Source organism: Lethenteron reissneri, chromosome 28 (genome assembly GCF_015708825.2).
Source record: "Lethenteron reissneri isolate LAM-NWPU_2019-01 chromosome 28, ASM1570882v1, whole genome shotgun sequence".
In the NCBI taxonomy this organism is placed as follows: Eukaryota; Metazoa; Chordata; class Hyperoartia; order Petromyzontiformes; family Petromyzontidae; genus Lethenteron; species Lethenteron reissneri.
Genome location: NC_083806.1, coordinates 3,807,957 through 3,833,900, shown reverse-complemented (window position 1 = coordinate 3,833,900; position 25,944 = coordinate 3,807,957). Strand labels below are relative to the sequence as shown.

Genomic DNA, 25,944 nt, shown 5'->3' with positions numbered 1-25,944 from the left:
AAATTTCACGAACATTAATTGTCACGCACAACGAGTCTGTGTGGAAAATGTCAGCTCGATTGGATCACGGGAAGTGGGTTAAAAAACGACCGAAAGATTTGCACGGTCCTAAGCAAGCAAGCGAACTTAATATAAAGGATTTAAAAATAGGCACTATTTAAAATAATACCAGGGTCCACAACATCTCCTTTACGCCACTTGGTGACCAGCCTAGAGCGAGACAAAGGTTGTGCAGTTGTAACACAGTACAGTATTTACATTACACAATTTATATTGTCCCTAGTTTATTTAAATTTCTATTATTTTTTAATCAGGAGGTAGTCATATTGAGTTAGGAATATAGATTAATCAATACAATAATGAATAGTAGCTGCACTTTTCAAAGCAATACCATTATTTATCTTGTGAGTGGGGGTTTACCCATATTTACTTCGATCTCGCACCTCTACGTACGGTTCGAAAGAAGTTCACCATACAGTAATGTGCATGCATACGATCTCCATAAGCAAACATTCACAGGGACGGAGGGCCGACAAAAGCCCTTGCCCAGGTGGGGTGTATATGCCAATGAACGCACAAATTGAGAGTCATAAAATCGATTTATGCAGTGTCTCTCTGTTAACGGTTACATATAAATCAGCTACATTGGACAACAAAAAAAGATTACAAATCGCAACAAAAACATATCATGGTTTATACAAGTGCAAACTCATTATTCTTGGAATAAACAAACAATAGAAATACTACTCGTCAATACAGCAACCACGGAATTGTGGGTTAGAGCAGCCACGCACAGTTTAAAGAATCCGAGTGTTAGTTGCGTAAGTCTTCTCTGCCTGGCACTTCAAATGCAGCAACTACCGGCCGTCAACCCAAGAAGTTGCTTCCAACAATACCTGTAATCACTGACTGGCTCCAGCCATCGCTTGCTCTTTTACAAAGCTGCCGGGTTGTCAAGTTATCAGATTGAAATATAAACAGAACTCCTCTCTGTCTCCACATACCGGATATATAAAAGCTGAGTACATCAGGTCAAAACCGGTCCTGTTTTCTTGCTTAAACAAATAATACTTCATAATATTGTCTGCAAAGCCAAGAGGCTGATGGACTAAAACTAGTATATATATGAAGACAGAACGGAATTCTGTTTGTGCTTTTACCCAGAGTGCAACATAGTTTGTGTACGAACATTGTTTGCCAGTTACATTGGAATAGAACCATGTTCAGAAGCATTAGTGCGAACATGAGATCGTATCTTGTTGACACATACAGCCTTCTGTTAATCCACAGCTGAAGGCCCTTCCCATGCCATGCAAATTGTTGGTTATTTTACCATTCTTTACCACGCTGGTCAAAGGGGGTTGGCGAGAGGCGGGGGGCAAAGACGTTGGAGCATCGACCATTTAGTTGTCTGCCCAACAGCGTAGCCCAGCAGCCCATAACACTTGCTATGTGTGGTGGTCAGATGGGCGAGGTTGCGCAATCACAGAATAAAAAAAAATTAAGTTTCTTTGGGTTGACGGAGGGAGTTCATGTTTCTGCAGAACAGTTCATCGGCGAAGGGAGGTGGTTGGGAGGGGAGTGGGGTAGGGTGGTCCCTCCTTGAGCCAAGGCTTATCTCACCATTTCAGCCATCTGCAAAATGTGCTACCGTCATCAATAACACAAAAACAAAGTTTATTTATAACGTCTTCCCACTTCACCCTGAAGATGACAATCACAACATATGTTTCAGAATTTTTAAGATGGAGTAGCATTTCTAGAGTGGGGGGGGGGGGGGATACATCACAGTGCAGCCCACCCTCGGCTATCGGTGCTGTGCCTCCCCAGCAGACTGATGATCCACCCTCAGGCGATGGTAGCCAGAGTAAGGGTAGTGTCATCGGGCGAGTCCTGGGTTCTGAGGATGGCCAAAGCAGTTATAGCAAGACACTGCATCCTAAGGAGCCACCCAAAGTTACTCACGAATAGATTTGCAATTTTTTATTCACAGTATTTTTTTTTTATTGTGCTGAGATTTATAGTATAAGATATAAAAAAAAACAGATGGGTTACCAATTATTGTATTGAAAATTCAATCTACGAGGTAGAGCACACAAAAGCCACGGGGTTTTATTGTGCCGTTTGTATGGGGGTTATCATGATGTGTGTTCAGTCCCTCCATTGAAAGTATTATCAAAGTGTCACTTTGCAAAACACTGGCTAGTGTGCCGTACACGACAAAAGCGAAGCACAAGATTGGCAACATTGTGATGAGCTAAAGGATGTACGAAAAAACGGAAATGATTCAATATCAATTTGATTCGTGGTTGAAACGGAGCCGATCCGAAATTTGACAACGGGACAGCGGAATCACCTTCCATCACTTGTGGTTTGTGTCTCATTGAGCCGTGGTGTCGGTCAGCCTGGACCTGCTTTTTAAATGTCGAACATGGTACAGCGCTAACAGTAAATTTCAGAAGACACACACACACACGACAGTCTGACACCGATTACATGAAAAGATCACAGCAGTGTGCAATGAGCAGATTCAAACAAATAGCTAGTCACCATTCCAGCCATTTCTGCCCAAAACTGCTTGCACATGTATGGATGTTGAACTGCTTTACATAGCCAACCGTGCTAATCGGAGGTTCAAAGTGAAGAGAGTCATCCTTGCATGAAAACGCAACTCTTTGTCATGATGAGGCTATCGGTGGCTCACAGGGGCACACCCACCCAGATGCAACACTGACTAAAAGTGGAAGCAGAGTACAGTACTGTTACGCTATTAGTGTTAATACGGTCGCCATCAGAACGTGATTCAAGGTTGCAAAACGTCACTACAAATTGGTTCAGCTTTACAGAGATCTCAAGCAAATCTGCTTACTGCAGCTTAGTTGCATTCTCATACATGATAGTGCTTATTCTTAGGTTTTTTCGGTAAAGTCACGTAGGTAAAACATTAAAATTTATAAAAGTAAAATAAAATAAAAATCACGACGTTTTATTTTATTTTACTTTTATTAATTTTAATGTTTTACCTACGTGACTTTACCGAAAAAACCTAAGAATATGAATCCTTGCAGTCACGAAAGCTTCAAATCTAGAAGAAATGATAGTGCTTACCGCTGTTACCATTGTTTACCAAAGCAACATTAGCACTTAAGTGACTGGTCAGGTTACTTCAGGCTACAATTGGTATAAGGGTTAGTTAGGTCATCTCAAGCCTGCAACAACAGCTCATTCTAAGTTAAGACAGTTCAAAGGAAGTATTTTGTGCGTAGGAAGTACATGTGGGTTGTAACACAGCAGATTCCCACACCTAAACTGTGCCTCCATCACACTACGTGATTTGATACCCATCATGCCACTGGACCTACAGGGCACTCAACTGGAATGCAAAAACATAATTACAAACACTGGTCTCTCTCTTTACAGAGACAATGAGGCTGAAGAGGGTGTTAGAGAGGAGGCCTGAGCGTGGGACGATTGCACAGGCTGTCAACATCCTGGCTGAAAAAAGTCTGCACTATACATCACTGTGTGCCCAGGCACATGCCGCAGCATACTAGCGACTAGCAGCTTTAAGCAGCGGGCAGTGTGGCGGGATGCTGGTGGCACACAGACATCCACTGGTATGGCTCTTACAATAGTAAGCAAGGTTAGGGGACGGCTGGAATGGAAGAAGTGTTGTTGGCAAGGGAGAGGGGTTGGGCAGGAGGCTTGGCGGAGTGGGGGTAATGTTGTGGGGGACAGTGGTTATTGGAAGAGGGGCTTTGCTAGGAGACGCCACCAAGCGTCAGCACATCAAAGCAGATGTCGCAAACGCGCACAGGCTTGTTGAGGTCGAATTTAATGATGGGAATTTCTTTGGCCGAGCAGCGGTTGCACAGAAGTCGGCCGCAATGCCGGCTGTGGTGGGAACACACGTAAAAAACAAGGTCACAGGTTAGTGCATTCACAAAATCTCCTGCCTCTCTCTCTCTCTCTGCTCCCACTCCATACTTCCTACCCTTAGCATCCACACTCTCTACCACAAGATAAAATATGACGGAATTAATATTGCATCCAGTGTCAGTCACCATTTAATGACTAAATTAAATCCACAGACTTAGGACTTGACAAAAACTCCACGGATTGTCTATCGACTAAATTAACACTGGTTACGAAAGACTCACCAGTGGTGCTTGCGCGTGGTCACTCCAAACTTGGCCGCACACTCGTAGCAGTTAGAACCATCGCACCATGGAGGCTCCTTGGACAGCATGTCTGCCCAGGGATGACACCAGAGTGGAACAGCCCACAAGTTCAGAAATAATTACTTACACAACCCCTGTGGAGGTTCTTCACTTGTACCTTCCCTTCTAGCCCCCCCCACCCTCCCAGTCCGACTACCACATTTAGATAATCTCCTCCCCCCTCCCCATAACCAGTATTTAAGATCTTGTCTCTTGGATTTCCCTTCACTTGATACAGTAAATTTAGCTGTGACGGTCCCACCTGAAGACGGAGACTTGTGTTGCCTCTGAAACGTCGTGATTTAATATAATTATTTTCATATATTATTATTTTATTATTATTATTTTTCCTACGTGACTTTACCGAAAAAAAACCTAAGAGTACAACAACAACCGTCATTCGCCACTAAGTGGCCGTGACATCACCATGGCACTTGTGCCAGGCTATGTGCACTTTAGGCCACGTGTAGTTGAACGCCCGCTGGCAGGAGGTTACGGGACAGACCCAGGTGCCATAGGTTGACCGACTGAGATGACCGGCAGATGCACCACCTGTGCCTCCTACTGTTCCAACAAAAAAATGACTTACACCTACAGCAAATCAGTCATTATGAATGCGAAGGTGAAGACGAGCAAGTCTGCTGCACAATGAGTTAGGTTTCTTCATACCGAGTAGACGGAAGAGAAGCTGCTTGGTGGCGACCTGGTAGTTGAAGATGTTGACTCCCTGCGAGTTCGTAAGGCCGAGACGCGCGCCCGCCCGCACCACGGCGCGGCAAAGGTTCCCGTTGCCCTTCATGTACGCCAACAGCAGAACTGCGCACCATGACCATGCAATCATTAAACCGCTCAGCTGTTCTCATGCTGGGATTGGTGAACAGCTGAATGATGGGAGTGCCACATCTTAAGAATTCTGAGCAGTGCTGAATCCCATCACTGTCACCGACGCCTTAGTGTTGTGGGGCAGCTGCCCTAGTTGCACAAACTGCGTGTGTCGTGTGTGCGTAAACTGTGGGAAATAGTGGCATAACGGTTCGCACACTGCACTCCGAATCTTAACAACCAAATTTAGATTCTCAGTCAGAGCTTTAATCAGTGCCAAATATTTCAAATAGTTAGGAGGCTCCTCGAAGTGGACGCAACATTAAATAGCTAGTGCACTGTGTAAACATCAGCAATACCAAAAGAAAGGCAGTCAGGTGTGGTGATGACCAAACCACTCCCTTGTGCACTTTGCGGACCTTAGTATGTGCTTGCAAACAGAGCATGCCCCAACTATCTATGTAGCTTTGTTTTTACTTGTAGATGACTGCAGGCTAAGGTTGTGGAAAGGTTCTTATCAATGCAATTAGTTCTCACCACATCCACTTTATGTACAACACTTGCAACTGTTGTGTCTGTGGCACGCAGGACAGCCACCCACAATGAACCCCACCACCCCCTTACCCACTACTAACGCACGACCGTAGTCTGCTAAGGAAGAGCTGAATGAGTAGCATTGAGGCATGAGGCATGCTCACCCGTGTGGCCCTCAATGTCCGACTTGTCCAGTGGGTACTCCGGCATGCACTCGAGAAAGAGCTCGAAAATGGCAGCCGCATTCTCCTTGCCGTACTGGCCCAGCACGTGCATGGGGCTCTGGCCTCTGCGCATAAACAGCCGCCACATGGCATGGAATCACGCAAAGTGGGAGCGTGGAGGCTCCAAAGCCAGCGTGGCCAGGTAAGTCCGATTTGGTGAGCGGGCTAGTGGTGGGGAGGAGAGCGTCCGTGTCTCTCACCGCAAGTTGAAGGCTTCAGCGTCGATGCTGGACTCGGTGAGAAGGACGCGGACCACGTTGAGGCGGCCGTGCATGACAGCGAGGTGCAGCGCTGGAAAACCGACGGCGAGGAGGAGAGTATGAATGCGCTAGTACAGCATGCACAGGACTCCTAAAAACCCTAACCCCTCTTCAGCGGTACCACGCAAAGTGCATGCGCTTTTCGGTTTTCATAGAAACTGAAAGGTTGCTTGCTGAACGCACAAGTGTAATTTCTCATCAGTTTCAATCTAAACCAATGTAAAACCAAATGAATATTAATGACACTGGCCGCATGTTCATATTACTTGTGAATATGCTCACCTGTTGGCTTGTAGTGGAAGTAAAGTATAATGCAGAATTCAAGCTTCGCGAACAAGCGAGCATTCATGTGAGCATTTTCACGGACAAGTAAATCACCCTGAATGCGACTGATCTCATCGGATCTCTGAGGCTAAGCATCATTGAGCCTGGTTAACACCTGGATGGGAAACGGCCTGGGAAAACCAAGTTTTGTAGGCTTGCGGCTGTCAAGTAGCCAGGTGATGGCAGTACAGCAATGGGGCAGCAACGCAAAGACAATCAACACGTGTCACCGTGCCCTCACCGTTGTTGCCGTTGTCGTCGCAGGCACTAAAGTCGGTGCTGTTCTCAATCAGCACAGAGCAGATGGACGGCAGGTCCAGCTGCGCTGCCAAGTGCAGCGCCGTCTGCCGGTTCTTGGTCAGCTCGCGTACGTTCGCTCCCGCCAGCAGCTGCAGCGACGGACGGCAACGCAACGACAAGGACCGGCACGCACGATGCCACAATCTTAAACACGCCAAACAAACACACCGGTTGTACCCCCCCACAATGTTCCTATCTTTAGTTTGGAAAAAAATACATAACGATCGCAAATCCAAGTATGTAATAATAAACACTGCGTTTATTCTATGTGTTTTTATTTTAAATTGAAATTAGATGGTACTGTATATATTTTAAATCTTGAATTGAATTGTGAACCAGAATCTTGACAATCCATTGAACTGCAGGAATTATTAAATGCCTAATTAATAGAATTCTTCTGCTCCACAAACACAACAGTCCTGCCCCCTCGTGTTTGCTGCTCTTAATTTAACCTGCGCTTGTCACGGCACTTACGAGGTCCACGAGCGCCAAGTGGGGGGTGTGCGCACCAAAGCACCGGCGGGCACATGGCCACCCACACGGTAGTAAGTGGGGGTGGGGTGGGGGGGGATTGTGTCACGACGCAGTGGGCGTACCAAGTTGCGCACGATGATCTCGGAGCCGCCCTGCGTTGCGAGGTGCAGCGGCGTGAGGCCCGTGGAATCCTGTACGCGCGAGTTCACATTGGCGCTCACGCTGATGAGGAACAGGACGCTCTCGATGTCCGAGTTTTGCACCGCCACGTGCAGGAAGTTGCGTCCCTTGTTGTCGACCTGAAACGAGACGCGTGTCAAGTTTCATCAAAATTTGACAATTCTATTTAGAAATTTACTTTCTTTCAAACGTCTTGTGGAGGAAGTAGGAAAAGCTACACTTTATCCCACCACATTGTTGTCTTAGGTCTGTCCCCGTGTCGCTAGTACATCGGCCAGCCCAACGCTGTGAACTAACCATGCAGCACCAGTTTGTATTAATGGGTGAAGAGAAGTGGGAGATGTAATAAATGTATGCATTGTTTCAACTGCCAAAGGGGCACATAAAATTGAACCAGCGACCTCTGGAATTAAATTCTAGTCTGTTCAGGCAGCATCCAGTTGAATAATCAATTCAATATTCTATATAGAAATCAATTCCTTGTATAATCAAAGAGCCCATCTCTAATCTCAAGATTCTATTAACCGGCGGGGGCTGCTGTGCTGGAGCACTCACCTGCTCAGCGGCGGTGGGCTCGCGCTTGAGGATGGCGTCTGCAGCACGATTGTTCTTGTACGTCATGGCGCAGGCAAATGGCGTCTGGCCTTGGCGGTCACGAGCACCCAGCCGCAGCTCAGGGTGGGACAGCAGCAATGCGATGATGACATCGTGCTGGTTGCTGATGGCGATGTGCAAGGGTGTGCGGCCCTCAGCATCCTGCAATACGTCACGGGCGGTAAAATCTTAACAATAATTTAAACTTGTGAAGATAATGAACGTAACGTACGGCCCTTTGCCAATCCACTGCTAGATGAAGGACTCCCCCCACCATGTCAACACACAAGGTAAATTGTGCCGTCACGTGTATTGATTGATGGAGTGCAACGTCATCTGGTATGGAGCACCGCAAAGCAATCTCACACTTTCATTCATTGAGTTGAGACACATTTAGACTTAAAACTTTCGTGACTGCAGTAATTCATATTCTTGGTTCTTTCGGTAAAGTCACGTAGATATAAAAAAAAATCTAAATTAAAAGCAAAAAACCCACGACGTTTTGCTTGTTTTGCGATCAAAACGTCGTGGGTTTTTTGCTTTTAATTTCGATTTTTGTTTTCTATCTACATGACTTTACCGAAAGGAAAAAAAAATTGAGACACATTGTGTCATTTTTTAAACTTCTGCCAATGTGCTGCAGGCACAATTTACACAGTAGCACTTTAATCCTTAACAGAGCCCCAGCGGAGAACATCTTCCAGCCCACATCACCGAATGACTTGGCACAGTATATTAATGGATCTCTTTACTTATCATGTGCATAGAATAATCAATATAAAATGTATACTTAAAAGGCGGTTTTAAGTTACATTATTCTTCACCGAGGAGTCAACAAAAAGACTCACTTGAAGGAGGTGAAGAAAGCATGCATTTGTCCCTTTCTCCGATTTAAATGTTGGCAGAGGGACACACGGCCCTGGTAGGACACTCATTGTCTTGGCGGAGCAAATGGAAAAACTCCTAGATGGAGCATGTCACAAGCCTTAAATAATCCTCCACCAACATGAGAATTGCACCCAATAACCTAGAGACCTAAAGGCTTAGCAGCTCAACTCAACAGCGCAAGTATCACGCACACCCGCAAACTACGCACTCGGCATGCCACGCAGATTAAAATAAATACTCTCACGATACGTGTATCGAATTTAGACGTGAAAAATAATCAATTATTGAATCAATCACAACGCTGAATGATGACAATTCATTATCTTGCTGTCCGCACATCTCATGGCAGATCAGCCCACTGCCTTCACTTGTGGAAGTTCAAACTAAGTCTGGCGTGATTGCAGACTGGAGTAATCGCCCACGGGAAAAAATAGCTCTTGGTTAATCGCCACAAGCTCACGACACACACCTGCATGTTGACATTGGCTCTGTACTCCAGTAGACACTGCACCACCTCCTCGAGGCCCCACGTGGCCGCCAGGTGCAGCGGAGTCTGCCCATCGCGTGCCTCCTCCTGACCTTCGCCCTTGAGGCCCGGCCGCCTTGGGCCGTCTCGATCACAATCACTTTATGCGTGAGCAGAGACGGGCAGAGACGGGCAGTATCTCAATTACACGTAATCTACGTATGCAATTGGCGTTTCAAAAACACAACGAAGGTCATTTGTGGCTAAATTACGTGAGCCATGGTAAATTGATTATTTGCTTCAACTAAACATTACTCCAGTATATTTCGATTTAAACCTTTCGTGACTGCAGGGATTAATCTTCTTGGTTATTTCGGTAAAGTCACGTAGAAGGAGAATAATAAAATAATTATTCTTTTATCTTATTTTATTATGTTTTCTTTTTATTATTTTATTATTTTCCTTCTACGTGACTTTACCGAAAGAACCAAGAAGATTACTCCAGTATATTTTGCCCATCTCTGCTTGGTATGGGCACAAACGCCAAGCACCAAATTCAACATCGCAGAGCAATCTTGTTTGACCATACTTCACCATGCTGGATTGTGCAGGATGGTGAAGACATGGAGGGACAGAAGTACAGTACAATAGAACAATTGATATTGCTGCACTGCTCTCTAGCAGCAATTGCAGCTCATTGTATCCATCCTGTTGAGCACCATAGTGAGCCAAGTCTCTTCAGCGAGGGAGAGCTGGGAGAAACGACGGGACACTTTTGACCTCAATGCCAGGCACTTAAACGAAACTAAAACAATTTTTATTTCACCAGGTAAAGCCCACTGAGCTGCTCTTTTTCAGAAGCGACCTGGCCACAAATGATAGCTCAACGAAGTGGCTTATCAAGTGGAAATTTATAGCAGCCAAATACGTACATGAATAAAGCACAAATGCTGCTATAATATTTTATTGAGATATAATTATCCTGCCTAATGTTGTGCAATGACGCGACATGGGCAAGGGAAGGCATGGGTACGCGAGCCCACACCTGCGGATCAGGAAGCAGGCGATCTTCTCGTTGTTTTCGTCAATGGCGCGGTGCAGCAGGGTCTGCTGGCAGCCTCCTGGTCCGGGGCCCCAGCAGGTGGCGTCACAGCCGTGTCGCACCTGGGCACACAGCGGAACACGGGCACACTGGGCACAGGTCACATGCAGGACTGCCTGCGTGCTCACCATGGGGCGGGAGACCACTGATTATCCTTCACTGGTGAAATAGCCATCTTATCAGCAGCAGCAATAATTGTCGTTGCCTTTATTAAAATGACCAGCATTGAAGTCACCCGTAATCTGCTCTATCTCATCATATCTTTAAATGAAGACCACTATTCTTGAACAGGTCGATGTAGAGCTGAGGGCTACATGGTGGCAGCAGAGGGCAGTGCAGCAACATATACTGGTGTACTACTGCAGTGGTTCTCAACCTTATTCATATGGGGGCCACCCAATAACGACCACTGGTCCCTGTGAATCCCCCCCAAGCCCCAAAACACAACTAAGTTTACCAAGGCTGCAACGCAGAGAGATCACATGTCAACGTAAGGTATTTGTTTAATTTTGTGTATTTGCGTGTTTTGTTTTCAAAATGTCTTTCTCCTAATTCTCCTTCGAAAGTTCTGCTATCCATGCCGCAGCCTGCACCCTCCCTGAAAGGTTTTATATGCGAGGTTTACGTGGGGCTGTCTTCCACGGGTTGAGAACCATTGTACTTTACGTTTCCACGTCTATGATCTCCGCCTTCACCAACCCGCACTGACCAACGTGGTAAAGTATGGTCAAATAACCCCCACGACTGCCACAGCGGGAGAGGAACCATCACACAGCGGCGGCAGATACCAGGGTGGAAGCGATGTCGTCGTTGCCCCCCTGCAGCGCCACCCAGAGCGGGGGGTCCCCGGCGGGGTCGCGCACGGTCATGTCGGCGCCGCGCGTGCACAGAGCGTCCACCACCAGGGGCAGCTGCTGGCGTATGGCGAGCTGCAGCGGCGTCTGCCCCTCCGCCGTGCTGTAGCATCGCAGGCGCCGCGACGGGGGAGAGACGCACACAAAGGCAAGACAGCGGAGTTGAATTCAGGATCGTTCCAAACCAAGCTCTCAGCAGGGCCGGATAATTGCTCTGACACGATACTGGCTCAATAAGCCACCAATGAATTACGAACAATATTACAGTGATCCCTCGTTTATCGCGGTTAATGGGGACCGGAACCCCTCGCGATAGGTGAAAATCCGCGAAGTAGGATTGGCCCCCTAGGAATTTACGTATATGTGTGTGTGGGTACCAGAATGTTTAAAATATGTATATTTATACTTTATATATCTATTTTACTTAAATCTATTTAATTATAAAACCTTAATATTATACATTCACTCTCTCTCTCTCTCTCTCATACGATACATATTATGGTGTTCTACACTCACCAATGACAGTAGTATCTTGAGACTTGACTCCAGTAATGACGACGACGACGATGACAATGACGATGACAATGACGATGACAATGACGACGATGACAGACCTGTGCAGTTTGATGAATGTGATGATGAATGATGACGATGATGGTGTTACTGCACAGGTATAATGAGGCCTTTAAATCAGTTCGAAAAATCCGCGATGCACTGAGGCCGCGAAACTTGAACCGCGAAGTGGCGAGGGGTTACTGTATTCTTAATGTATCGTTTGCCGCAAACACCGCTGTCGGCATGGTGCCACCTGGGCCCCCTCACCGAATGTTAATGTCGGCGTTGTGCTCCAGCAGAAAGAGAGCGCCGTCGCTGTTGCGCTTGAGGATGGCGGCGTGGAGCAGGGTCTGCCCGTCCGACGAGCGCTCGTTGATCGCCGCTCCCGAGCCAAGCAGCTGGGCCGCGATCTTGTGCATTCCTAAACCATGACACAAGGATAAGCACCGGAAAAAACTGGGCGCATGGAGCACAAGACTCGGACATGACAGTCCCAGCCGCAAGCCTCAGACCAACCCTAAGTTCCCAAAAGCAGAAATGGAAGAGGTGTATGACCACGGCGGGGCCTGTGTTTCACGAGACTCACCGGTCCACAGGGCTAATCCCAGCACAGTCTGCTCCTTCGAGTCCTTCAGGCTAAAGTCCGGGATGATCTGCAAGTTGTTTACACCATTCAGCGCATTTGCTGAACAATGAGAGAACAGCAACAAATGTTAGACGAAAATATTCATGAACACCCATCAGTAGAAAGTCTGCAAAATGTATCCGCATAATTTGGACAGGTGTGTGATACGGACATCATCAATGGCTTGCATCTATCATTCATGAAATAGAAAAATCGTGCAGGTGCTGCCACCCTAATGTTTTTGTATAAATTGACACTAAATGGCTGCACAACCACAGAGCCACTGCTCTAACGCGTCAAACAATCTCTGCCTGCACGGCACCGCGGCGCACCTTTTTGCTCCAGGAAGACTGCCACCACCTCTGGATGGTTGTGGTAAATAGCGAGGTGAAGCGGCGTCTGCGCGTGCATCTCGTCATCCGACCCCGGACCCTTAACCGCGGCAGCATCCCTCAAAGTCTCCCCTGCCGCCTGCCCGGACTCCCTGTCCATCACCGGCACCAGGCTTGGTGTCTGACTCTGACTCGGTGCAGATGCGGGCCCGGTTTGAGCGTTGGGGTTGGCGCCACGGTGCAGCAGTTCGGCCGTGAGCTGCGCCAGGCCGAAGTGGCATGCCGTGTGGAGCGGCGTTTCGCCCTGTGAGACGATGCAAAACACATTTTACATTTGTAATTTTCGATGATGTACAGGTGGAGGATTTGTTTACAAGCAGGTAATAGTTCTTACCCACTGTGATTCAATTAACTGTCACGATTAGAGGTCACCATTCCAATCAAGTATTTGTTTCTTAGGTTCTGTCTCGTTTGTAATGTTGGTCCTGTCCATCTCATTTGTTCTTTCTCATGAATACCACTAACAAAAAGGTGAAATTTGAAAATTTACAAATAATCTGACACTTATAAAGAGTGTAGTAATCTACTAATCGACCAATTAAAAAAGGTCTGTAGATTTACCCCTGATTGGTGTGAAAAACCACTGCAATGGAATCGTGCTGCCATAGCACTAACCACGTCGCTAACGCAAACTCTATCCCACACTGTTCACACGCATGGAAATGGCATGCCCATTAACAAGAAAACAACCCCAGTCCATAAAAACCTATTCCTATTCGCTGCAGTAGTTACACTGCATGAGAGCACGGCGCATGTCCTCACCCTGGAGTTGGTGTGGTTGATGGAGGCTCCATGAGCCACCAGGAAAAGCGTGGCGGACTCGCTGCCTGCTGCTGCTGCCCGCTGCAGCAGGCTATTACCTGCACCACAGGCAGGAAGTGCAGGCACACAAATCTGTGCTTTAGATCTTACGCAAAGATGCATTTTTGTAAGCCCTTTGAAGCATCCACAGTCATCACCGATTGGTGTATTCTCCAGACATTACTGCGTCGTCTTTGGGTCTTTCGGTAGAGTCACGTAGATAGAAAAATAATAAACAATCACGACGTTTCGATCGCAACACAAGCAATCGTCTTCAGGTGAAAAAAGTACAGCAGGCGAACTACTGAGGCAGAAGTATAGCGAGAGAACTACTGCTGCAAGAGGTTATATAGGTTAGAGATGGGTACAACCCAAGGGTAAGTGGGCGGGGCTAGAGATGTAAGTAATATAATATACCTCGGCCATTGTATTGCTAGAGATTAGCATGTCAATCGGTTAATGTAACCCCACGACTATGTTTATATATCTCGATGGCTTCATGAACAAATCTTTGTTGATAGCCAGTGGGTTTGTATAGTACCTTCGTCTTGGAGAAATTAATTTCATGTGTGCCCACAGCGTTAAAACAATGATCAGCCACGGTAGAGGTATTAGTCCTCCCGTTTTTCAGATCCGCCTTGTGTTCACGAACACGGTCTGAGGCATGTCGCGTGGTTTCTCCAATGTAACTACTACCGCAGGCACAACTTAGTTTGTAGACACCGGGGTATTGCATGTCAGGGATCACATCCTTCACAGATGGGATCAGATCACAAATTTTACGTGCGTAGGTTTTTGCGGTTGTGCTGCGTAGATCTCCTTAGCGTTTCTGAGTTGTGAAGCGTGTCAATCGGCAACCCGTACAATGTTTTGCTTCATGTTCAGGAACTTGCTATCATGCCGGACAACATGCGGCATAACTCAAAAACACATCGGAGAGATGTGCTTTGGATAACCACCATTACCAACCTAAGTGAAACTCCCAGTAATAAAACAAGTCTTTCTCTTTGATCCCTGTCGCGCACCGGTTTTGATGTCAGAAGCATCGGCGTTGCTGCCCATGGCAATGAGCCGGGCAGCCAAGCACTGGGAAGGGAAGGCATCGCCGTTGAGGGCGTGCTGCCCGGCCTGCCCCTCCGGCCAGCCTGGCTCCTCGGCCACGGGGCACCGCAGCGCCAGCCACAGTGCCGTGTCCCCGTCACGGTTACGCAGCTCCAGGTCGATCCTGGGCACAAATGACGGGTGGACAACTGGAGGCATCAATAACGACGGCAAGAGCTGCGACAAGCGCAAGGCGAAGTCAAGGCTTCCAATGGAAGGACGCACTGAGCTGCAATGTTTACAACTGTGATTTCAAAATCATTTGTTTCTCATTAATTAAACTTCAAACTTGTGTTGAACAGCCACGGATACACAGCTTGAATGTGTATGGACAACAGCTGTTTTATTGGGTTGCATCTCCTTTAAGTTCATTGGTACAGTTATGGGGAAGTATTGGTAATTAGGCTTAAACCATACACTTATTATACCAATAACCGATTTAATCAAAGGCAGCTACCTGGATTGGAACCCAGGTTTTCAACGGTCAGCTTAGCACTCTGGCGTCTTGAGATACCCGGCCACCTCGGTCTAAACCACTTTAAAAATAAATGTAAATTCAAACATACGGCTTACTGCTTGCACTGCAGCAGGAGGCTGAAGACAGCTTCATTCCCGGCCACGATCGCTCTGTGTAGAGGCGTCCTGTTACCCGGGGAGAGAGGAGACAAATCAAACAAGCTCTTTAATCCACACCTGCACAAGTACAAACTCTTGTGGCAGTCCAACATCGTAACTCGATATCGGTGTTTGGACAAGCTCAGGGGCACCATACTCTCCTAATGAAACTCCTAATCCAGGTCATGTTCTGGAGTTCACACACGCGACTGGAGCCGGCAGCACTATGCTTGTTCCACATTTACAATTACGACTTTGTTATGTTATTCCTGAATATAAAAAAATAACTCGGTGAATTTATAATATGAATGAGTGGAACAGCAGTTCAAGGTAGTGATTTGATTCAGGAACTAATTGTTTTTTGAAGAGTGGTGAAGTAAGTACCTCTAAAGGCTGAAGGGGTGACATTAACCAATAATACATTGGTTTCAGATTCAGTATGGATTGATGTGTGACTACACCCCTAATAGTAACAATGAGATGCTCTGGCTGGTGATGAGTTAATGTTTCGTGATACAGTGCATGCAGCCTTTCATGGTGTGTGTTTTTGTTAGGCTCTTCCCATCTCTCATCCTGGACAAAATCAATGACACATCGGCAAAATCGATACGAATGGTAGACTGGTCGAGTACCATCAACAGCCCCCATAGGGGCCCAGGCACAGCATTGAAGATTACACTCCTTCCACATCACCCGTGAGGCGCCACATCCGTTAGGGCAGGGAACCTATGGTGTGCGACTTCATTTCATATGCCCCGGGGCCACATGAGGCATACCACTTGAAAAAAACCCGCAAACGATATTTATCCATCTTAGCTGCACTGACTGGGTACTGGAGCGGAATGTTTTGGTCTGCCAGCAGTACAGTGCTAATTGCAGCGTGCTCAGTCACATGTCTTATACACAGTTCTGTGCAAAAAGCATATGCATACAACCGCCGCGTGATCAAAGTTTACCATCAACAAGATATGTGGCCCACAAAAAGTATCTGAACGTCCTATTCGGCTGCCCTCAGTAAGGAAATATTTCCCTCACCCTTGCATTACAGCTTCGCCACAAGCAATAGCTTGAATATCTCAGCGCTGCCACTTACCATTAATGCACGATAATGGCCACTGCGTTCATTCATATTTCAAGGCACTGTACGGGTGATTAAAACGATGCCGCCCTTAACAGGATGTGCCAAAGTTGCAACGCAACAGTGTCCGAATCACAAATGGTAGGTCACAAGTGTAATCTTGGTCGTAGATCAACTTCAACCTACATCCCTCAGGGACCATTAAGCCTAGGATGCAAACCTGAAATGCTATACATTGTTCCGGAGGTTTGGTCTGAAAAACCCATACAAGCAATCACGTGCGCCTGCTCACAACAGATCACTCATAGATTCCTTTAAGTAATTAGATTTTAAATGTGTTGCACAAGGTCAAGCAAGAGGCTAAGATATATAAACCCAAGGCATCATTGCAGGGTCTCTTGCAAACGGGATTGCATCCTAGGGTTAAACTATGCATTGCTTTGTGAGAAATCAAGTGATTGTGGTTGTAACACACTGGCCCGAAGCACAGGAATGTAGAATCTCCACCACTGGCTCAGGATTATCAATGTAGACAAGTCCTGCTCATCGCGTGTGTGAGCTCAGAGACACTTCGAACTCTTGGACAAGGCAATGTCCTCATCCAATCAAGGGCTGCTGATTAGGCATGTAACAACGCATCGATTTCAAGAATATAATTGGGAGTGTAAAATAAATAGTTTTACATTTACACAAAATATTAATGTTTATGCAAATGTCAAATTTAGGCCAATAGAACAAATCTAAAAATGAGACAAAAAGAGAGATATGAGGCCAATGAGACGATTGCAAAGAGACAAAAAAAAGAAAATTTTACATCGAATTGTGCCCCTGATTTGTGCCAATTCAATGAATCGCTCCGCAGGGTGAAGGACAAGAGGGCAGAAGGTGTTGCCGTTAAGGGAGTGCTGTCCAGTCTGCCCCTCTGGCCAGCCTGGCTCCTTGGCCTCAGGCCGCCGCAGTGCCAGCCATATCTCCATCACGGTTAAGCAGGTCCAGGTCGATCCTGAGCACGAAAAATGTGGGGACGATGGAAGGCTGCAATTATGATGGCAACAGAGGTGAGTACGGACCGGCCAGAGGAATCCTGGGTGTTGGGGTTGGCGCCGGCCTCTAGGAGAGCGTTAGCGATGAGCACCATGCCGGGGCCGCTAGCGTCGTGAGCAGAGGACACCAGGTGCAGCGGCGTCTCCTGGCCTTGCACCGTCGCCGCGTTGGCAAACGCCCCGTGCCGGATCAGGAACGCCGCCGAGAACTCGTCGCCTGCCATCGTGGCCGTTTTACGTCACAAAGAAAAACAAATAGCGCCGACAATAAGGCCTGTATGCAGGTCAGCAGTGACTGCACGTAAAAAAATTAAACGCAACACTATATTTAGTTCCGCAGTTCATTGAGGCTAAATTCCAGCTCTAAAAAGCTGAAAACATCGGGTTGATTTTCACGCAAGCAAACATTACTCTCATGTGGTCGGGAAGGTTGGAGAGTGATGGCCCCGACTGTGCGGAACTTGAAAGGATCTCAATGGTAGCCCTGTGGTATCTGTTTCTGTGGGCCATACTGCAACACGAAGCGTTGCACGGCTCTGAGAGATCCCAAGTTTTACTGTTGTTACATTGTTTTTATAGCTTTATTTTGGCGATTCGAAAACATATGGTTAATCTAAATTGTCTAATGGTTTTTATTGTTGACTTGCACCACATTGTGATTTTTGCACACAGCGTTTTAATACAGTTTTTTTGGAATATTTGCTGGTTTATTCCAGGATGCTTCTGTTACGCGTCGTCACTTTAAGATGTTCTGTGTTCATATTTTGTTTGTTGCGGTTGCACCCGACTTAAGAGCTGCATGGCTCACAGGGTTATACCAAATAAATGAAACTTGAAAAGTAGATTCTTCGTCTCACGACGTACCGCCGCCGATAGCACAACCAGCATAACATTTTAAACACGTAACCCCAATGGGACAAGATTAAGCACGTTGCATGGCACATGGTGGTGGCATGCCCACCAGCGCACCCGGTGCATACCGCGTGTGATGGCACGGTGCAGCAGTGTGCAGCCCTCGCTGTTGGGCCGCTCCACGTCGGCGCGGTGTGTCACGAGCGTCGTGGCAATGCTCTCCAGCCGCCGCTCCAGCGCCAACTCCAGCGGTAGCTTGCCCGCCAGGTCAGCCTCATCCAGCTTATCCGGGAGCTTCACGCAACACGCACGCACATGGGTGTGGAAGTGTGGGAATAAAACGCCTGTTTATAAGCGACCATAAAGATGAAGTATGTAGGAGTGAACAGATACAAAGATTCCCCGTGTAACCTACTTAGGTTCTTAAGGCAAGTACGGTTAGCCAGCACCTATGAAGGCTTGAACGGTGCACGAGGACGAGGGGGTGGCGAGTTCAGCACCACACCTGTCTACCTTTGTCTACACAGTGCTGATGTTTACACACCATACTGGTATTCAATTAAGGCATGTCAATTAAAATATGCAGCGCTGAAACTGATGTCGCCAGATTTATAGCACATCGTTAACCACTTTGCCATGTTCCCCTGCCCTTGTAAACACGCACACACAACACTCAGACTCTACGTATCCAGAAAGTGCTGATCTCATCGTGATGATAATGATGACGGTAACAAACAAACATGGGCAGCACCTGTGAGTCGTACTCGATGAGGTAGAGAAACACGACGTCCTCACGCTCGGCCTTGATGGCCTGGTGCAGCGGGAAGTCGGTCGTCGACTTGAACATCTTGTAGAGGAGTGGGGCCGTTATGCTGCTGAAATCCTCTGCTCGCAGGTCATCCTGTGCTCACACACACACCATGTGTCAGCCACGGCTCAATGCCGATCATTTATTTGACAACCAATTGGATCACCGTGTCATTTTATTGTTCCACAATTAAAATATAACGCAACCCAAATAAAACTGGTAGTGGACTCTCCCAACACCATACCCAGTGGCTGGCAATGATCTCCGCGCAGTAGTTAAGCAGGGAAGTGGCGCCCAGCTCCTCGGCGGTCTGGTAGTAGCGGATGCAGTTCCTCACCGTCACCGAGGACATGATGGCTTTCTCAGACCTGCCAGGCAGAGAGAGCAGCAAGCTTGTAGGTTACTACCCCAAACCCCCCCTGCCCGGCTTTTATATTCCTAAACTAGCTGATCCTTGTCGAAATAACACTTATTTCTTTATGGAGAAGTTATTTCTTTAAACAAAAGAAAAGAACAACAATGGGCTCTTCTTTATCTCCTGCTATAGCAAATCTGTACATGGAAAACTTTGAAGCAAGAGCACTTGCTTCAAGTACATTAAAACCATGTTTTTGGTTAAGATATATAGATGACACTTTGGTTGTCTGGCCACATGGTAAAGATACACTTAATGCATTTCTAAATCATCTCAATTCACAAAACCCGGCCATCCAGTTCACCATGGAAATGGAGGTGAATAACACACTCCCTATCCATCTTAATTTGAAGCTTTCGTGACTGTAGGAATCCATACTCTTTGGTTCTTTCGGTAAAGTCACGTAGATAGAAAATGAACAAATCACGACATTTCGATCGCAACACAAGCGACCGTCTTCAGGTGAGAGAGAGAGAAAGCGACTGAAACAAGGTCTTATATAGGCCTGAGATGCGTGCAGCCTCAGGGTAAGAGGGCGGGGTTAGAGATGGTCTGCCTGAGGCTGTGGAAGTGGGACGAGATTTGGCACGGTACACAAGATTTGGCAGGGTACACAAGATTGAATAACTAGTATCTTGTACTAAAGATGAATCACCTAAGTTATAAACAGAAGGTGTGTATCGGATTCATTGCTTATGTGGCAGATGCTATATTGAACAGACTGGACGTAACATTAGCGCAAGATAAAAAAAAACACCAAATAAATATACTCTAAACACAACTGTTGGCAGTTGCAGAACATGCTTGTCAAAAAGGACACTCAATTGATTTTGATAACGTTGAAGTGTTGTGTAAAACTAATTATGACTGGCCAAGAATATTTCAAGAATCCATTGAAATTGAGAGAAATAAAAATTATTTTAACCGCTCTGACAGCTACAGGCTTAATGCGGCCTGGAAGCGTATCATTAAGTAATACATCTTAACAATTACAATTCCTTATAGAGGAAACACATACCAATTCACCGATTACTAATCTATTAGATAATTACAATAAGCCCCCTCCTCCGCCTCTAATCTCTGCACCTGATTTGGTTCCATGGTGACGTCGTCCTGCTCTATTTAAGACCTGAAGCAGGTGGATTACTTCACTATTCTGGCAAATCGCCCGATCATGCTGGATGTAATTACCAGCGAAAAGTCGTACTCAAATTGTAAATGTTGTGGATTTACTCTCCTACACACCGATGGGCTGAAGTAGTAACTAATTGGCATTTGTTTATGTGACAAAGCCTTTACTAAAAGGCTGTGTCGGGTGGTGGAGGGTTACGACACATTTATACTTAAGCGATCTAACCCAAAAAACCTTTATTATGAATATTAGTCGCGAAAGCCTACGTGTTAAACTGAACAATAGGCCAATAACCAAATCACGCAGAATCTTGTCAGATCTCCGAAGCCAAGCAGGATTGAGTCTGTATCATGCTTAGATAGGAGACCACGAAGCATAAGACATATGTTATCGACTGGTGCGTTGCTACATCATGGGCAGCAGAAGACTGCAGTAAAGTCAATTGTGTTCCTCGCCTTCATTAACCAGCACTCAATAGGGTGAAGTACGTTTAAATTACCGACTTGCATCAGTGAATTTAAACAATGGTTTTTCGTTTCCAGGTACAACTAGAGTGGAAAATGCTATGGACTACAGCAAAAGCCCGCGAGAGCCTCGAGAGCCATCATGCAATCTGTAAACACCGTCAGCACCCGCTTAGCGGGAACGCGCATGGCGGTGCTCGTGCCGACTCACCGCTCCCGCAATGGCGTCAGCTTGTACTGACTGCCCAGCTTCATGAGCTCGGTGAGGAAGGCCTCTCCCTTGCCAGCTGTATCCACGTCTTCCGTGTACACCCACCGCAGCATTGCCACTGCAACCTCCTCGTCGATGCCTGCCATCGGAGTGTCCACAGCAGCAGCATCAGCAGCAGCAACATGCAGATAAAAAATCTGAAGCAGAATTCTTTTTTTGGGCTCCACATATAAATAATTTTAGTCCAGCAGCATGTTGGCTTTCCAGACCAATATTATCAAGCAGCATTTGTTTAAAAAAAAAAAAAACTCTAGACTGGTTGTAACCTTTTGGATCTCATCAACAGTCAGTTATTATCTTGGGACAGCATCCCCATCAAAACCTTGTTGCTTACAGCAGGGTAGGGAACACATGGCTTGTGACTTAATTTTAAGCGGCCCGTGGCCATATGAGGCCGACCAATTCGAAACAGTCTGAAAATAATATGTATCCCTCACTGCAAGCACCTTAGCTGCACTAATCTGGTACGAGAGGGGAATAATTTAAACCTGACAACAACGCTGTTTCCCATTTCATCAGGCCCAGTCACTTCTGCCACTGTAAGAGGTCTCTTGCAGTGACAGGAGTGACTGGGGTGTGTGTTACTGTATGGTCTGCCAAAGAAATTTGAAAGTCCACACCACGGCTGACAGATTTGTTAATGCGGGATTCGGAAGCACAAGGGTGAAACGCGATTGGGGATCGTGTCGTACCCGACAGGTCGAGCGTGTCGGAGGAGGCCATGCTGCTCATGCTCCACAGGTCGCTGCGCGCTGCGAAGACGAACTTGTGTCCTGGCATTGCCTGCTCTTTGAGCTTCACCTGCAGGTCACTGGAAACAGTGATGGTGAGATGTACACACTGACACCACGCACCCTAAGCTGCTACAAAGTAAATAGACAGGTAAGGCAGTTGTTTAAACACTAAAATAAGATATCATTGAATCCATCCACCAATGGCGCTTTCTGATAAAGTCAAAACCAGCCTTGCTTGAATCCTACCTGGATACAGTAAATTGTCCGTGAGTCAATGACTGCAACTTTATTGTCAAACAGGCTTGAGTAATTAAACAACCACGTACACGAGTCCTGGGTCTTACCCGTCAGGACACTGAAGTGTGTCCCGCAAGCATAGTTTAGCTTTTACATTCTTGTTGAGTATATTGTTTATAACAGGGGTTGGCAAACCAATTTGGTAAAAAAAAATAGATATTTCAAGAGCCGCAACGCATGTGCATATGAAACGGTGGGTCCTTAATAAACAACATCATGAAGCAGTCCTTAAAGAGCCGCGTGCAGCTCCGGACCCACAGGTTGCCGACCCCTGGTCTATAGTGTATTTCTGAACGTGGCATTTGGTCTGCAATTACTTCCTTCCCAAAGCATTATCCGAAACGCACATTCGTTCTGGCAGCTCGAGATCTACTGCATGGGAGGCAGGGTATAAATAACGGATGACGGTGGGCGCTCTGCAGGGAAAGGAGAGGGGGACTCTTGACCACGGCTGATTATTAAGAGTGCTGTGATTATTTTTTCGATGATGATGACGACGACGCACGCGCACCTGTAGAGCTCGCTGCGGTAGAGGTCTGCGACGAACGCGAGCAGCCGTGAGATGAAGTCGTCGGCGCGTTCGCCCTGGCCTGATGCGGCTGCCAGGTGAGCGCACCTGCGTTCCGTTTCCATCAGCTTCTGCTGGAGTTTCACGTACTCCTGCCGCAGAAGCGCCAGGTGCTTCTGCAGCTTGGCCACATCTTCCCCTGCCACCAACAGCGGCAACAGAGGCAGCAGCAGCATTAGCACTGGGGCTTGGCAACGTAGCAGATCCGAGACCAAGACCAATGAATGCCCAGCTATTTAAACTGACCATTATAAAGTTGTGTCCAGTGGGAAAGAATGCACAAGGGAAGCCAGAAATAAGAGCCTGTGGCAGACAACAGAGACTCTGCGTCAAGACTAACACAGGAGCTTTTGTAAAAAGAAAAGCCAGGAAGTAATGCAGCAAGAAAAGTTTTCTGCGCCACTCCTGTTTCCTTATCCCAAACCACAAACGTGTGGTTTCCACCCTGCACCTGCGAGGAGAATCATAACTTCCTTATTCAAAGAATATATACTGTTGAGGCCATTCTTCATACTTCTAAAAAATGTATGCGAGGGTAGAACATGGAAAAGTGCTTTATCAGTCAGAGTAGCCAAGAATGCAGAGTTCTCATATGAGAGCAGATCAAGACGGAGCGTTCAGATTCAGGATCAGGGAAAACGGTCACACAGCAATTAAGGAATACTCAATTATTTGAGTTGAAACTAAATGGCAGGCGAGAGTCTAGTCCTACGACTGAGGAACAAGTGACAACACTGTGTAACAAAAAACAAATTTGTCCCTGGGTAGTAAGTCTTTTTTCCTAATTGCTTATGCGTCAAAAGTACAGAAAATTGCTATTATTCCCACAAAGTTTGCTTTTGTAACCAGGACACAAAAGCCAAGTTAATAATCCACTCCATTAATAACAGTGTAACACATTTTTTTGGGTTCCTGGGTAGTAAGTATTATTTCCTAATTGCGTATGCGTCAAAAGTACTGAAAATTGCTATTATTCCCCACAAACTTTGCTTTTGTGACCAGGAAAGTGATATTTTGAAATTGACCTATTTTCAATGACAAAACGTGTGCATTTGTGTCATTCCTTCACATAAAGTCCCGGTCACAAAAGGAATAATAGCCATTTTCTACACTTTTTAGGCATAAGTAATACATAATAACATTTACTACCCAGGGACAAACATAGTGCAATCCACAGTTGTAATGAGCAAAAACTTGAGGAGTCTAGCACTGCAGTTGAGGAAAAGGGCAGTCGAGGCTGTGAATTTGAAGAGTCTGGGGCAGGTGATTTGTCGGTTGAGTCTCAAGTTGTGATTGAGGAACCGGGCAGTCGAAAACTGTGAATGATTAGAGTCTAGAGCTGCTATTACACAGCTGTACATCTGTTAAACGACTGGACATCTGTAAAAACAAGAGCTCACCGGATTCCTCCAGTACAAATACATATTCTGATAAAATATTCGCAATGAGAGTGGAGTTGTATGTAACGGGTGGGTGTGTAGGAAGGTCTATTGCAACGAGGACCGTACTTGTCAAATCCCTTATGAATGCCTACCTTAGTACAGACCAATTCAGACCTTATTGGTCTCTACGTTGATCCTACCAAGTCCCATCACAAGGGAGAAACACACACAAATATTGAAACGCCTGTACGCCGGATGGACTTGAAAACTCAATTTCCCTGTACAAGAATACGGCTTAAACCGTATGGGTTGACAAGTATGGAGGCCGCGAGTTTAAAATCGCTCAACTATAAAGGGAGGAATCAACAACAACAAGCGCCATTCGCCACTAAGTGCCGGTGACGTCACCACGGCGCTCGTGCCAGGCTAGGTGCACGTTAAGGCCACGTGAAGTGTCGAACGCCCGCTGGCAGGAGGAGGTTACGGGACAGACCCAGGTGCCATGGGTTCGACTGAGTGAAATGGCTGAGATGACTGCGTGAGATGAGTGAAATGACTGAGTGAGATGACTGAGATGACTGAGTGAGATGACTGACTTGAGTGAGATGACTGCGTGAGATGACTGAGTGAGATGAATGAGAAGACTGACTGAGATGACTGAGTAAGCTGACTCAGATGACTGTGTGAGCTGATTGACTGAGATGACTGAGTGAGATGACTGAGTGAGCTGATTGACTGAGTGAGCTGAGTGAGAAAGCTGAGATGACTGAGTGAGATGACTGACTTGAGTGAGATGACTGCGTGAGATGACTGAGTGAGATGAATGAGAAGACTGACTGAGATGACTGAGTAAGCTGACTCAGATGACTGTGTGAGCTGATTGACTGAGATGACTGAGTGAGATGACTGAGTGAGCTGATTGACTGAGTGAGCCGAGTGAGAAAGCTGAGATGACTGAGTGAGATGACTGACTTGAGTGAGATGACTGCGTGAGATGACTGAGTGAGATGAATGAGAAGACTGACTGAGATGACTGACTGAGCTGAGTGAGATGACCGATGCACTACCACCTGTGCCCCCCCCCCCCCCGACTGTGCCAACTATAACGGGATCACCCCCCCCCTCACTCCCGCATTGTAAACCCCAGCGCGGATAGGCGAGCACGCCCCTTGGGCCGCATCCCATTGGCCGCGCGACGCCTCAACCCCTCCCGCGCGCGCGCTCTCAGCCAATCGGAAGGCGCGCGGAGCAGTAGCCGCGCGCGTCCGCGCTACGGAATCTAAACGGCGCGTCCCCGGAAGACGGCGGCGCCGACTTATCGGCCTTTACCGAGTAATTCTCCCCCCCGTTGCCCCCGAGACGGCGCCCTGATTAACCCCGCTAAAGCAGCCTGCGGGTCCCGCCACGATGGACGAACTCGCGGAGTTGCACCAAAGGACAATCTCCGCTCCCCGCTCTTCCCCGCCGCGTTCGCTCCGCTCGCAATCGGCGACCCGCTCACCGTCCGCCGCCGCCGCCATGTTGGGCTGCCTCGCCAAGTCTCGCGAGTCACGTGGAGGTCTCGCGAGA

General features: G+C 46.9%; 1 protein-coding gene across 1 annotated transcript; it reads right to left on the bottom strand.

Moving 5' to 3' along the window:
• Nucleotides 1-680: 680 nt before the first annotated feature.
• On the bottom strand, nt 681-25,915 carry ANKFY1 (ankyrin repeat and FYVE domain containing 1). Its single transcript, XM_061561851.1, has 25 exons — nt 25,877-25,915; nt 22,937-23,132; nt 22,087-22,205; nt 21,335-21,473; nt 19,357-19,480; nt 19,056-19,205; nt 18,433-18,598; nt 17,480-17,669; nt 15,290-15,358; nt 14,641-14,840; nt 13,577-13,674; nt 12,755-13,058; nt 12,384-12,482; nt 12,065-12,218; nt 11,177-11,345; nt 10,332-10,450; nt 9,290-9,446; nt 7,894-8,094; nt 7,281-7,457; nt 6,626-6,773; nt 6,001-6,091; nt 5,741-5,865; nt 4,890-5,036; nt 4,161-4,251; nt 681-3,894 (listed from the first exon to the last, which is right to left on the bottom strand). The coding sequence occupies exons 1-25, from the start codon at nt 25,893-25,895 to the stop codon at nt 3,762-3,764; spliced, it is 3,585 nt and encodes a 1,194-aa protein (XP_061417835.1). The 5' UTR covers nt 25,896-25,915; the 3' UTR covers nt 681-3,761.
• Between the last annotated feature and the right edge of the window lie 29 nt (nt 25,916-25,944).